The 13,776-nt window shown below is 38.0% G+C and overlaps 1 protein-coding gene across 1 annotated transcript; it reads left to right on the forward strand.

The window, feature by feature from the left end:
• The first annotated feature begins 245 nt into the window (after positions 1–245).
• cfbl (complement factor b, like) lies at positions 246–13,087 on the forward strand. The gene is made up of 19 exons (XM_069146411.1): positions 246–263; positions 642–712; positions 1,351–1,557; positions 1,646–1,831; positions 2,415–2,591; positions 3,335–3,421; positions 4,173–4,312; positions 5,215–5,359; positions 5,457–5,585; positions 5,933–6,043; positions 6,578–6,712; positions 7,158–7,264; positions 7,528–7,660; positions 7,761–7,890; positions 8,011–8,087; positions 8,699–8,799; positions 8,925–9,054; positions 9,167–9,216; positions 9,503–13,087. The coding sequence occupies exons 2-19, from the start codon at positions 655–657 to the stop codon at positions 9,695–9,697; spliced, it is 2,298 nt and encodes a 765-aa protein (XP_069002512.1). The 5' UTR covers positions 246–263; positions 642–654; the 3' UTR covers positions 9,698–13,087.
• The last annotated feature ends 689 nt before the right edge of the window (positions 13,088–13,776 follow it).

Genomic DNA, 13,776 nt, shown 5'->3' on the forward strand with positions numbered 1-13,776 from the left:
GCAAGAGCTACAATTGAACCAATCTGGCATGACAGGGTGTTTCATCAATAATTGGTTCAATGAGTCAACACACAATGCTCACCAGTGCCTCACATTTTTGGGAAATGGTGAAGCAAATATTTGCCGTTATTTCACAACTATTAGACGTGTGACCTTGTGTGTAAACATGGGGGGAAAGCCCCAAAAAGGCAAAGCTGTGTCCTACTTAAAGTCAGGATGCACAAAACAGAGTAACAACAAGAATTTGGAATATTACACTGCAGGTAATGAGAGCTGTATTCATTTAACTCTTCTAAGTCTGTCTTTCAGGATTTTTTAAAAAAATTTGTTTTCCCTTTTAAAGAATTTCGAAAATACTGCAAGTGATATCTACTTGTACTATATTTAATACAGCAAGTGATGAATATAGTCAGTGAAAATATGCTTGCTTAATTCCATATTAATCAAGTTGATTGATTCACTGCTTTTAAGGTTTAATGTAACTGTAAGATTTTGTGGGGATTGTTTAATGTGACACACACACACATCTATTGATCTCCTTCTATTGGTCATTAGGTTAATAAGTAGTAGGATGATCTTTGTCCACTCTGAAACAAAAGTGCAGCTCATTTTATCCTCTCATTTTTTAAATTGTGAACCAGTTTCAGGTTCAGAATGGCAATTTCTGTCCACTGGAGTTGGATCACTGTGATCTCCTGTTTCCTCTGTATGGGTGAGGTATTTTACTTTAAATTGAAATACATATGTAATTTAGAATTTACAAATGGACAAAAATGTCCATGTGTGTTTCGATGTATCTATGATCACTGCATAACTAGAGCTGAGGTTTGTAGTTAGAAGTTTAAAAAAAAAGGCAAATGTCCAAACTTTTAAAAACATTTTAACAACAGTAAAATTGATTATAATAACAAACATGCATATGTAAAGTAGAAACCAAAATTGCTGTTAAAAATTAGTCATCAACACACGTTTAAATACTGAAAGAAAAACTCTTGTGGAAAGAAACCATCTAAAATGTTGTCATGCTGCCTTGTTATTTGTCTGAATGTAAGATCATTTCATGTTTCTAATAGTGCCAAATTTATTTTCACTACAGCATCATTAAATATAAACAATAGGTCAAATTTAAATATGCAATGTTGTTTTTTTTTTTGTTTTTTTAACATCATAGCATCTTAAACCTCTTAAAGGCTATAGAGATCTTTGTATTAAAGGGGTCTTCTGTGATTTTTACAAATGAATTTAATCCTTACTTAATGTACTGCTACTCAGTTTGTGAAAATGTCTTATGTGGCTCTGTCACTTTCTAAAATGAGAGTACGTTACTAGATCTTGGCCATTTCCTTTCAGGAGGTGAGGTGAGGTGTGAATGCACAGAGGACAATGTTCAAATCGAAGGAGGTCATTACAATCTGACCAAGCAGCTGCAGAGATCCAGCATGCTGGTCTACCACTGTCCTGAAGGTCGCTATCCATACCCATATTTGACCCGACTGTGCCAGCCTAACGGCACCTGGAAACCAGCACCCAGCAAATTTAGACCTCAGAAATGCAGGAGTGAGTAATCTAACAGTGAGGTTTCTCACTTTACCTCAGGACTGCCTGCTCTACATGACAATTCAGATCATTTTCTTTTCTTTCACAGTTGTTGAATGCCCAGACCCCAACGTGCTGGAGAATGGAAACGTGTCCCCTCCTCAGGTGAATTACTTGGTGGGCAGCAACACCATGTATGAGTGCTACTCTGGATACACATTGCGAGGCTCATCCAGCCGTGTTTGCTTAAAAAATGGGAAGTGGAACGGCTCCACTCCCATCTGTAGCCGTGACAGTAAGTCCTCAAAAGTGTTTTTCGTTGTTTAATTTATTTTTTATTTCATGCTACTTTATACTTATTTTTCAAAACGATTCTGGGGTAAATACACTTTTTACATTAATTTGATTGCTGCAGTTATCCTTGTAACTTTGCCAATGAAGATTTTACATACATTTACAATAAGTTCATAAAATATTCTTTTAAATATTTCTTTTCCCAATATTCATGACAAGACCCCAAAGGTTTATCTTGCAACCACTTAGAGAGGCCTAAACCAGAGGTTGGGAATCCCTGAACTAATCTGTATGCAGAGTAATAAAAACTCCACTTTGTGCTCTGGTGCTGCTGATAGATTGTTGCAACAATTGAAATCTCGTCATATATGATAATCTGTAATTTTGATACTTGAAGTACAACTGACAATACTTTTGTACTTTCACTTGAGTAGGATTTTGTCTTCAGGCTATCTATTTGTGAAGAATATTTAATATTAGTGTATTAAGTTATAAGAATCCACCTCTTTTTTTCCTCTCGTCAGGTTTGAAATGCATCTCTATTTGTGTCTCTTTCGTGACTTTTTAAAAATTTCTTACCATAGGTGGGGACAATTGTGCAGATCCTGGTATCCCAGCTGGCGCCTCAAGAACAGGGAACATGTTTGGAATTGACGACTCAGTGAAATACACCTGCAAAGACAACTTGTTTTTGGTGGGCTCCAGAGAGAGAGTCTGTCAGGAGAACGGTCACTGGACCGCCAAAGAGCCAGCATGCTACTGTAAGACAGATACCTATACTTGCCATACACAGTCTGTTTCATTTGTTCAATGTTTTGCCTTTAAAAAGGTCCGCTGGGAGCCAAATGGAAAGTCAATACATAGACCTGCTGAAGGGACACTGCAAAGTTCAGAGGCATGAGGTTGTCAAGTTAATTTTCTTAAGTAAATGTTTCCATAGCTCTTGAAACCCAAACCAAAAGTTACAAAAGTAAGAAGTAATGTGAAACTAAAACTGTTGTCAGTGAGTCAATAAATGTGAAGCCGCCTGCCTGCGTGAAACAGAGAACATTACAGGCTGAAAGTCGCTTCATGTCACTTTCACTCCGCCTTTAGTGCAACACAACGAAAACTTTCAGTTTCCGCCTTCATAAACTAGTTTTGATCGAGAATAACCTGCCCATTAGTTGTCTTACAAACGGTGTGCTCTGGTGTTTGGACTGCGCTGGGTTTGTGTTGTTTAGTTTTATCATTTCAAAAAGCACACTGGTGGGACGCCAGTGAGGGATCACATCCTGCTGACTCATATTGATTGGTCAGATGGGATCTTCATGCTGAGCAACCAGTAAGAGTCGCTGTTCCAGTGACAAGGATGTTATCCCTGCCCGGCTTCTCACCTAAAAATGCTGCTTTTAACTCCAGAGAGTTGAACGTCGCTCTTGGTGGTTGAGTACTTTTGCTTGGTACCATTTCACCTGACTAGATTACTGCAAACCTCTGATTTTGTGTCTTTTAACTCTTGCAGACAAACACACCTACGACACTCCACTGGAGGTTTCAGAAGCATTTGGCAGTGCAATCAAAGAAAGTCTCACTACTTTAGACACTACAGGTAAGTTACTGGATCTAATCTGATTATTAGCATCATTTACCAGCAATTCTATGGGATCATTTTTGCTATTACAGCATATGTTGTCAAACAAAACAAATGATTGATCATTTAAAGCTGGTGTATACCATTTTTTGGAACGGCAAAACAGCATAATTTGAAAATACAGCCCTTCTCCTGCAGCCCTCCCTCCCTCTCTGTCCTAAGCCCCTCCCACCAGAAGAGTATATACTTGTGCTTCACATGCACAAGCAGCACAGCAGTTGCTTGCCTGCCCGCCTACTCCCTGGGGAGCAGCTACACTCTCCTTTGTCTTGCAGAGGGGCTGTCACCCTGTCTCTCAACCCCTTGTGGCAGTGAATGGCCGAGGTAATGGTTGGCTGTTGGCTTACCCATCAGCCCTTTGACCTCGTGGCTTTCATGTGGATCTCCTGAGGTGTGCGACATCAACTGGGCCTATCATTGAAGGATGATATTGCCTGCCATCCATCCATCTAGTGTTCTCTTAGACCACTTGCAAAACAGTACGCTGAAAGGTTACTGTATAATTTTTGCCCACTGACGCCATTAAAACCTGCATACCTCAGCTTTGACAATCTATGCTACTTTTTAGTCCTTATTATAACAAAATATCTTTGATCTGTACAAGAAACAAGCTGCTTTGTCTTGTGATATACTTCTTCTTCTAAAAAAAGAGTATACGAATGTGGGATATAATGTATATAGCACAGTAACAGTATTTTCTGTTGTTCAGACAACACACAGGAGGGCAGAAAAATCAGAATTTCCAAAAGTGGGGTACTTAACATCTATATCGCGGTGGATATCTCTGAGAGCATCAACGAAGAACAATTCAAAGAAGCAAGAAATGCTGTCACAAAACTTATTTCAAAGGTGAGAACCAAAAAGCTTTCCTATTGATTAAAATCACAGTAAAAATACCAGGGACATGTGGGTTTTATCCAAAATGATATAACAGTATACATTAAAGGTTTTACAGTGTTTTTCTTTAATGGAGAGAGCCCTCTCTATCTTACAATATGCTGAATTTGCAAACAGTCAGCAGCATTGTGCTGGGTCTGGAGTTATATTATGACTTCTTTGCTGATTGTGGGCTCAGTTTAGGGGTCTAAGGATGCACATGGGGTGAAACTACAGATTACTGCTGATGAATGCTGGCAATGCATTTGCTGAGTTGTTAAAACATGTTAGAAATACAGCGCTGGACATTTAATCAATCTCTTGATCAGTAATAAAATGACATGTTTGCATTTCTACTGAGCATGACAGAGGAATGCAGAATTACTTGTGGGTCAAGAAATGTCGTGTAGTTATTGAAAAGTATATATTTAGAAGTGTTTTCTTCCAACTGGTGTGAAGGCCAAAGGGCATGAATTATGTATGAGGGTCTTTAGTTTGTCTGACACACTTTTAGAGGCACATTTGGCACGCTGTACACATAACATGTACAGACTTAATGTAATCCAGTTTGGATGCCAGCACTATGGCCCATTAGAAGTAAATTTCATTATGAATTACACATCATAATCTTGACTGATGCTTCTTGGCGCGAGCTTTTTTGGCTTGTTGTCAATGCACACTACGGGATACACTTTGTGCTGAGAAATGATCCAATTACTCAACAAATAACAACCATAAGCAGTTAGAAATATAAGGAGGTGTTGCACTAACAAGGGATTTCACAGCAGTTTCACTAGTTTACATGTGATCACAAAGATGTGTCAACAGTTCATCTAGTATGATCCCCCTTGCTGATTTGTTTAATGTGCCCACAGATTTCATCCTTCAGCGTGACTCCAAACTATGAGATCGTCTTTTTCTCCTCTGAAATATTTGAAGTTGCCAACATTCTTGAATTTCTGGATAGCAAAATATTACTAAAAACCGTGAAGAGTAATTTGGAAAAATTTGAAATAGATGGTGAGTCAAGCACACTGAGTTATTGTTATTCTACAATTTTTAAACACAACTTAAAACGAATGGAAGTTTTACAGTGAGTGTGTGTTTTAAATCAAAGACAGAAACACTGGAACCAATCTGAACCTCGTCTTCATGAACTTTTACGAGAAGATGTCGATCATAAAGCATCAAGTTGGAGAAGAGGGTTTCAAGGAACATCGTCATGCCATCATCATTTTTACTGATGGCAAGTTAAGCCTCTTGGTATAGTTACTGGGCTCATTTCATCGAATAAGCTGCTGATTTGTAGGAAAATGATATATTTAAAGGAAGAGTTTGACTTGAACTAGGGAAAATGTGCTTATGTGCATTCCTGCTGAGAGTTAAATGACAAGATTGATACAACTCACATAGCTAGATACAGCCAGCTAGTTGGTTAGCCCAGCATATATACTAAAGATATATATGGCATCTTGTCTGATTAATATAGACAACATAATACAGTTATTTTCATACAAGGTTAAAACAGGTAAAAGGCTAAATGTTCAAATAAGAAAAGCTATTCTCTGAACACGCTGGTTTCTTTCTTTGCAGGAGCTTATAACATGGGCGGGTCACCTGCACCCACTGTGGAAAGAATAAAGAACCTGGTATACATGAAACATGCGACTGAGCAGAATACTCAACCAAGAGATGAATACCTGGGTGAGTTTTACCCTTACAGATGGTGAGGGATGGACAAAATGTTGATATTATATTGATATTGTGACACGACTAGATATTCTCTTAGATTTTGATATGGCACAATTGTTGTCTTTTTCTGGTTTTAAAGGCTGAATTACAGTAAAGTGATGTAATTTTCTGAACTTACTGTTCTAGCATTGTCATCTAACATTGATGATTTTGTATAAAAAAAAAATCTCATTGTGTAAATATTTCATGAAAAGTCATGGACATTTTGATAAAGTCAAAATATTGTGATAATTGATTTTGTCCACATCACCTAGTTTTAACAGATACATGACATGTTCTTGTTATATAATCACATGTAGTTGGCAGCATGTATTTAAACTAATCAAAGAAGGGAGAGTGCTTATGGCGCATACACTGAGTTGTTCTCCGGCTCTCTTCCCCCTTTTACTGTCTGTCTCTCCTGTGACCATCTAACAGAGACAAAATAAGAAATAAACTTCACTACAGAAACCCTGACTCATCATGCTACTTGTCATTCTGTTACAGACATTTATGTTTTTGCCATCGGAGCTGAGATCTTTGATGATGACCTGCAACCCCTCACAGCAGGAACCGGAGGCCAGCATTACTTCAGACTGAATAACATTGAAAGTTTACAGGACACCTTCGATAAAATAATTGGTAAATGAAAAAGAAAGAGGATGGCTGTTTGACACTTTTGTTTGTATTCAACTATGAGATCATTTGTGTGGTACTATCCACTCTAGCATTCATCACCCAGCACTAATTCAACTCGGGGTAGATATATGATCATAACTGGAGGTCTGCATGGTTCTCTTGTTTCCCAAAGTACCTGAAAGCAGGCAGAACCATCACTCTCAATCCAGCCTGACACCCCTGATGTAGCAGGGATGGACAGATATGATTAAGTATCCTACTGGAACAGTGTAATGTAATTGGATGTAATGCAATGGGTTCAAGACACTGAAACCCAAACTGAAAATGATGTCTTGTTTCAACATTGAGCCTTTCATGCACAGTGATTTAACCATGAATCAATCTGCATTCATGAACACTTGCCACAGTGACTTTGTTGTTTTTAATTATTTGTTTTTTCTTCATGCAGATGAAGAAGAAGTTAAGGGTCTCTGTGGACTTCACAAGGAGTATGAGGAACCTGACATAAGTCAAAAGAAGCTAATCTATCCCTGGTTGGCATTCATTTATGTTCAGGTGAGTGTTTTAGTCACTACAGTCATTAAAATCACATTTTCCCACTGAGGAAATAACTTCATTGAGAAATATCTGAATTAGAGAAAACACAGCTGAGTTCAATCTTCCTATGAAGGATTTCATTATAATTTACTACCATACCATGTTGTCATGACATTGTTGGCACATATAAAATCACTTAACAAATTGTGTCTTTCTTTATTGTGCTAAACAGTATACCTACTCACCTGTACAATATACTTATTTATCATTTCAAATCTAAGAATGAAAAAAGCAAGAAATGCCTAGGCTCCCTGGTGACTCCTAAGTTTGTCTTGACCGCTGCGCACTGTTTCACATTTGGTGATTTACCCGAACACGTCACAGTTGAATTTGATGATGGAAAAAAGGAAGCAGGTAATGATAAATATTTAATAAATAAATAGATAATATCCAGATGATGGTAGCAATGATACTAACAGCTGGTTGCGTCTTGTGTTTTTCCCAATGAAAAAAGTTAAGCATTTCACATTACACACAAAATACAATATTAGTGCCAAAAGTAAGGAAGGCGTGGATGAGTTCTATGACTACGATGTGGCTCTTATCGAACTAACGGACTATGTTAATATCTCCAGTGAGCTGAGGTAAGAACTTGTGTCCTACAAACGATGCCGTCAGTACTTGAATTTAATGTTACACTCTCACTCCTGCTTGGAGATTTACACTTTCTACTATCCCATTTCAAATAAGTAATTTCTTTTCAGACCCATTTGCATACCTTGCACCCAGCAGACCAGTGACGCTCTAAGGCTGGTTGGAGAATCCACCTGCAGGCAACAAGGTGTGGTAACTCTACATGCTTTAACACAGCTTGGTCTTCATATATACTAAAATATATACTCACAAGATGCACCGCTCCCACCACCATTGAATATCTTTGAATGTAGACAGCGAATAACACGTTTGCCTTACAGACATATGGAGCCTCCATGAAGGTGCTCCAGCCCCTCAGGGTTAAGCGAGGGGGGCACGGACATCCCTGTCAGGGAGTGTCACACACCAGCTCAATGCTAATGACAGTGAAAGGAGACCAGACAGGTTTATGTGTCAGTTTTCTGAGAGTGACAAATCTGTGTTAGCGTTGAAGTTGGAAAGAAAAGGGTAATGCAAACCAAATCCGGGAGATGTGGATAAAAACAGACACAGTGAAAGCATGTTGGTATTTAGAGGCCTACACAGGCCACATCACCTTAACAACCCTCCCTGACTACAAGCTCCTGCAGGAAGATGCTACTTGAGCCACAGTAAGCAGAGAGGGAGGGGTCGTAACAGGGAGGAATTCACCATCTGGCAGAGCAGTCCATTCACAAAACTGAAGCCAGTGGAAGCTCCGTCTCACCTGCCCTGAGGAGGGCGAGAAAATTACCTTGTTTTTGTGTTCTCTATTTCCAGAGGAGCTTCTGTTACCAAATAATTATGAACCCCTCAGTTTCCTGACCAAGACATCACATTTTGTGGATGAAAAACACGTCAACGCCAAACTTCATGAAAAGGTGAGTTTTATATCACTAAGCTGTGCATTGTCATGTGCGTGTGTGTCTGCATGCTTCTTTTTTTTTTCACTCAAAACCTAAAAGTGATTTTGAGCTCTGGCACTTCTTCCAACCCTTCAATGCAGAGAGAAGAATGCATCAAACATGCACTGAATGCCCCCGGCGTCAGAACAACTAAAGTCGAGGATGCTGTGACTAATAGCTTTCTGTGTACTGGTGGTCTGTACCCTCATAGAGATCATATAGCATGTACAGGTATGTTTCCTCTGTTACATCCATATGTTATCCAGCAGCAATCGTGAAGCTCAGTAACTAACCCATTATTCTGCATAAAAACCTGTGTGTGTCTTTATATTTACTGGGACAGGTGACTCTGGAGGTGCTGTGTTCAAGAACTATGAGGAACGCACAATACAGGTAAGCAGCAATGTACAGCAACAGCACATCACATAAGAGTATCACCTGGTGGTAGATATCCACAGCAATACATGAGTTCACGTCATGTGACCACGTACATTCTTAGTGACTGTGTAAGGCAGGGCGGGGCAAGGCAAGGCAAGTTTATTTGTATAGCACATTTCAACAACAAGGCAATTCAAAGTGCTTCACATAAAACCATTAAAAGCATCAAAACATAAGACAAAGGAAAAGGACATTTAAAAACAATTAAGAATTAAGTGTAAAGTTACTATTTCTCTCGCAGGTTGCATTGGTCAGCTGGGGAACCAAGAATCTGTGCGGGACTCAGCCAAGCGGTCGAGTCGAGTCAGATTCCACCTCCAGAGATTTCCACATCAATCTTTTCCGAGTTGCCCCTTTTCTCAAGTCGATCCTCGGAAATAAAACTCAGGATGACTACGAACCACTTACGTTTTTGAAAGATGTAGGCAATGTTTAAAAACACTGGGCCTCATTCACCAATACGTTCTTAAGATCTTTCTCAAATTTGTTCTTAAGAAATGTCCTAAGAAAAAGTCTACGTCAGATTCACGACCTGTTGTTAAACCCCGTATTTGTTCGCACTCGTATTCTTATATTGATGAATCCCACGGTCTTCATTAATTGAAAGCGGCACTTCCAGACCTGCACCCAGATCCTGTTCACCTGCCCCATGTCTAATTTTAGATGGTCCTGGACATACAGGAGGGAACAGCCCAAATACTGACACATACAGCCTTAACACTGATTACAATCCCAGAAACACTTCAAGAAATTAATTTAAAAAAAATTTGAAACAAAAAATTCACTGAAATGTCTTTTTTTTTTTTTCCCTTCTTGAGAATAGTTGTAATATATAAAGAATCACATTGTAAAAGTCCAATTCATTTAAATTGACTAACAAGCAATTCATTGCTGTCAAACCTGGAAGGCAAAGCTGTTGTCAGGTTGTCAGGGTGTCAGTGTAATGATTATTCAAAACCATGATGATTTGTAAAGTAATGAAAGTAATTATTAAAATTTTGAATATAAAAATATCATTGTAAATTAAAGACTATACTATACAAATATAGAATTGAAGAAAACACAAAAAAACGTATTATATATTCATTAACTAAATTATTTGGCTCAAACATATCAGCACTCAGATGTGTGTAAGTGTGCTCTTGAGTGTGCGTAGATTTGGTTCTTACCTAAGAACAAATCCCAAATAAGAAAACATTGGTGAATGCCAGAACTTTCGTAAAATCTGTGTAAGTGGGGTTTAAGAAGAAAATTCTTCTTAAGAACAGTTGGTAAATGAGGCCCATTGTCTTATGTTTTTTTTCTGATTGATGCATGGATGACTAAACTCATCTAAACAGTCACAAAAAAGTGTTAGGTTTTCAACAAAACACATCACAGTTAAATGAAAATGGCACCATCCATTCTCAAAATAAACAATTATAGTGACATAAACAGTGTAAGTTATACTGTTATCCCAGCTGCACAAATAATGTTCAAAGTTTATTCTGCATTTTCTGTGGTTAACCAGTATGAGGAAATTAGTAAACGTGATTTGATGCTTTTGAACAGAAGCTAATGCAAATGTTTTAACACACCCTGGATAGGGTTACTGATATTAAGCTGTGTAGTATGACAATATAACTTGCTATACTTTTTATACTGTACAGTATAAAGTATTCATTTAATTTTTTGACTGTTTTGCCATTGTAGCCAACACTGCAAAAACATTCTGCAGTAAACCATTTAGATTAATACGAATTCTGTAAGATCACAATGATCTCCACATATAAGGAATCCCTTCCAGATTATGTGGTTATTACAGTAAAATTTGGCCTGATATATGGGTTATATCACACAAGTCAAAGGTAAATAATAAACTGTAGAAAAAAAAGAAAAGACTCGTAGTTCCTGTAAGGCTTCATTAGGTACAACATTCAGGTTAGAAAGTGTCAGTAGTGGATGGTAGTCCTCTGTTGAAACTGCGTAACTGCTGGCTTTGCAAGTGAAAACATTTTAATATGTTAATTCAGACTCTACGAAGCAGTAAAATATTATTTTTATATGTAATGTTTCTTATTAAAATAATGAAAACCTTTTTATTTTGCAATATTCAAATTGCAAATGTTCTCTATATAGGCATGGAACAAAGGAACTTTTTAAAGAAAATTGATCATACAAATATGTTATCATAATTTACATGAAACTGTTTCTGTATTCAAAATCAAAATAATTTCTTCTGTCAAGTATTTTCCACAACAGCATAAAAAGGGAATACATATCAATTACTGCAGCCTTTAAAAGGTTTCATCAAAACTCTGCTGATGGAGCCATCCAGCTCCCTCCAGGTCAGTGAGTCAGGGCCAATTTCCAGCTCTCTGTGCAGGCGGACGCAATGCGGACACTTGGTCTGGCGGCATGCCAGACTCAGATCATTCAAATTGAATTTAGTGGAAAGTTAAGTTATTTTTCTGGTGTGTAATTACATTTTTCCTTTCTCTTTCTGGCTTTAAGATGGAAATGAACTGAATTTCTCAGTCATTGTATTTTTACAGCCTGCAAACAAACAAGATCCATTGTGTTACGAATGATTTGTGGTGGTCGGAGCCAGTTTATGGCTTCAAATTGTGTTATTGTACCATATCGAGCTTTGCCTGAGTGCAAATGTACATTTATAAATGCTTTGTATCAATACATATTGGCTGTAAAATCAAAGAACAGTGATAAATTTTAAATATAAATGGTCCTCTGACATGGGGAACGTCTTGTGTGTGAGGGAGTGTCTGCGTGTGTGTAGTGGAGCCGTGGGTCAGTGATGTACTGGCTTCCCATGGGAACATTCATCTGGTTTCCCTTTAACTAATTGGGAGAGAGGGAGGAGGTCAGAGGGATGAGAAAAGGAGGCAGAGACAGAAGAAGACAGACTATGTGAGCAGAGGGACGAATGGGAGAGGCTTAATTGAATGAAACCCTCTCCTCGTCTCAGATGCTGTAAACAAGGATGAAATTTTAACCGAGTTCCATTCCTTATTGAATCCCTCTTGAGGATTCACTAAGCTCTCTGTCTTTTTCTTTATAGCTCAGAGCATTATGCTTGCCAATGCCTCGTACCCGTCCTTCAATTTAAACAAAGCTGAACCTTTTGACTGGAATCAATCTACACCTAAACTGATTAGTGTTTAGAGAGCGCCATGAATGAGGGCAGTATTTTCAGGGCAGCATCGTTCCCCCTCCGCCCTTGCTTCCTATTCACCGCTAGCGCACGCAGCATATCCCTGATGAAGCATCCTGCTGTTTAAACTCTGGCTGATCTGTCTCACCGCAAGCGCTAAATCAACCTTATGGGCCATTTCAGAAATTACTACCATTAAGAACTGCATACATACACTTTTCCCCCATTTGTGCTCTGGAAAGCAGGTCACAAGCACATGCATCCAGGGCTTCTGCTGATGCTGCCGCTTGAATATGAAATTACCTTAATGGCCGAGGAAACCCCCATTTTGCTAAACTATAGGCCTATGTCTAATATTCATCTGAATAATTTGACATAATTGAGCTTCTGCTATTGAATTAAACTCACCAACAATGTCTGTTTTTTTTTCTTCTGTTTATTAAAAACAATCTTAAAGGAAAAGTTGAGACGAGATTGGTACCATTCGCTGCCACCTGCACACAGTTAGCTCAGCTTTGCTCAAAGACGGGAAACGGGAAAACAACTGCCCTGGCTCTGTCCGTGCCAGGTTAAAAAAAAAATCCATATAGGAAATTTACAAATAAACACAATATATCCTGTTCATGTATAACTGATACAATATGTTAATTTAATAAAGTTAGCTTTTGCAGCTAATTACTGGTCTTTTGCTGTTTTCTTTTAAGTCTGAGTTGCTAAATGGCTGATAAATGTAGCTTCCTGTTAATCGTGGTTTTGATTTTCTTATCTAACTTCTAACAAAAAAGAAATAAGAGATTTTCCAGCTAATGTGATTTCTTTCATTTTCTTGGCAAAAATATACACAATTCCACACAGGAATGTTAGGTATGTGGTAAAAATACATGTATTTCTTTTAATCAGTCTGCCCTTTTTAGTGTCAGTAATACACTTTGTGCATTATCTAGAACATTTCATATCATAATTTCAGACTAGATGTTTAAAGGCCCTGAAAAACATATTCTGAATGTTTGACTCCTACATAAATACAACAATGTGTTATACTTTATGCAACAGATTTTCTGTATTTGTGTTTCACCCGCGTTTCACTTATTGGTTTGAAGTGGGCAGTGCTTGGTTTGACGAGAGGGAGGTCATGTCTTAGCATGCAACAATATGATTTAATACATTTGAATAGAAACATGGCAACACTTGTGTTTTTCCAAATCTGATTAAACCCCATGTGCACAGATTAGCTAGGTTTTTGAGTGATTATTTCTAACCTTTATTGCTAGATATATTGTTGCACAGAAATATTTAAGATTCAAAACCAAGTTTTCACAGATTTGAATAATTAAAGGAGGATGTTCGGCTTGTCCCGCATGTCT

The sequence above is a fragment of the Embiotoca jacksoni genome, unplaced genomic scaffold (genome assembly GCF_022577435.1).
Source record: "Embiotoca jacksoni isolate LCO1_2020_lvr unplaced genomic scaffold, fEmbJac1.0.p SCAF_13, whole genome shotgun sequence".
NCBI classification, from domain to species: Eukaryota; Metazoa; Chordata; class Actinopteri; family Embiotocidae; genus Embiotoca; species Embiotoca jacksoni.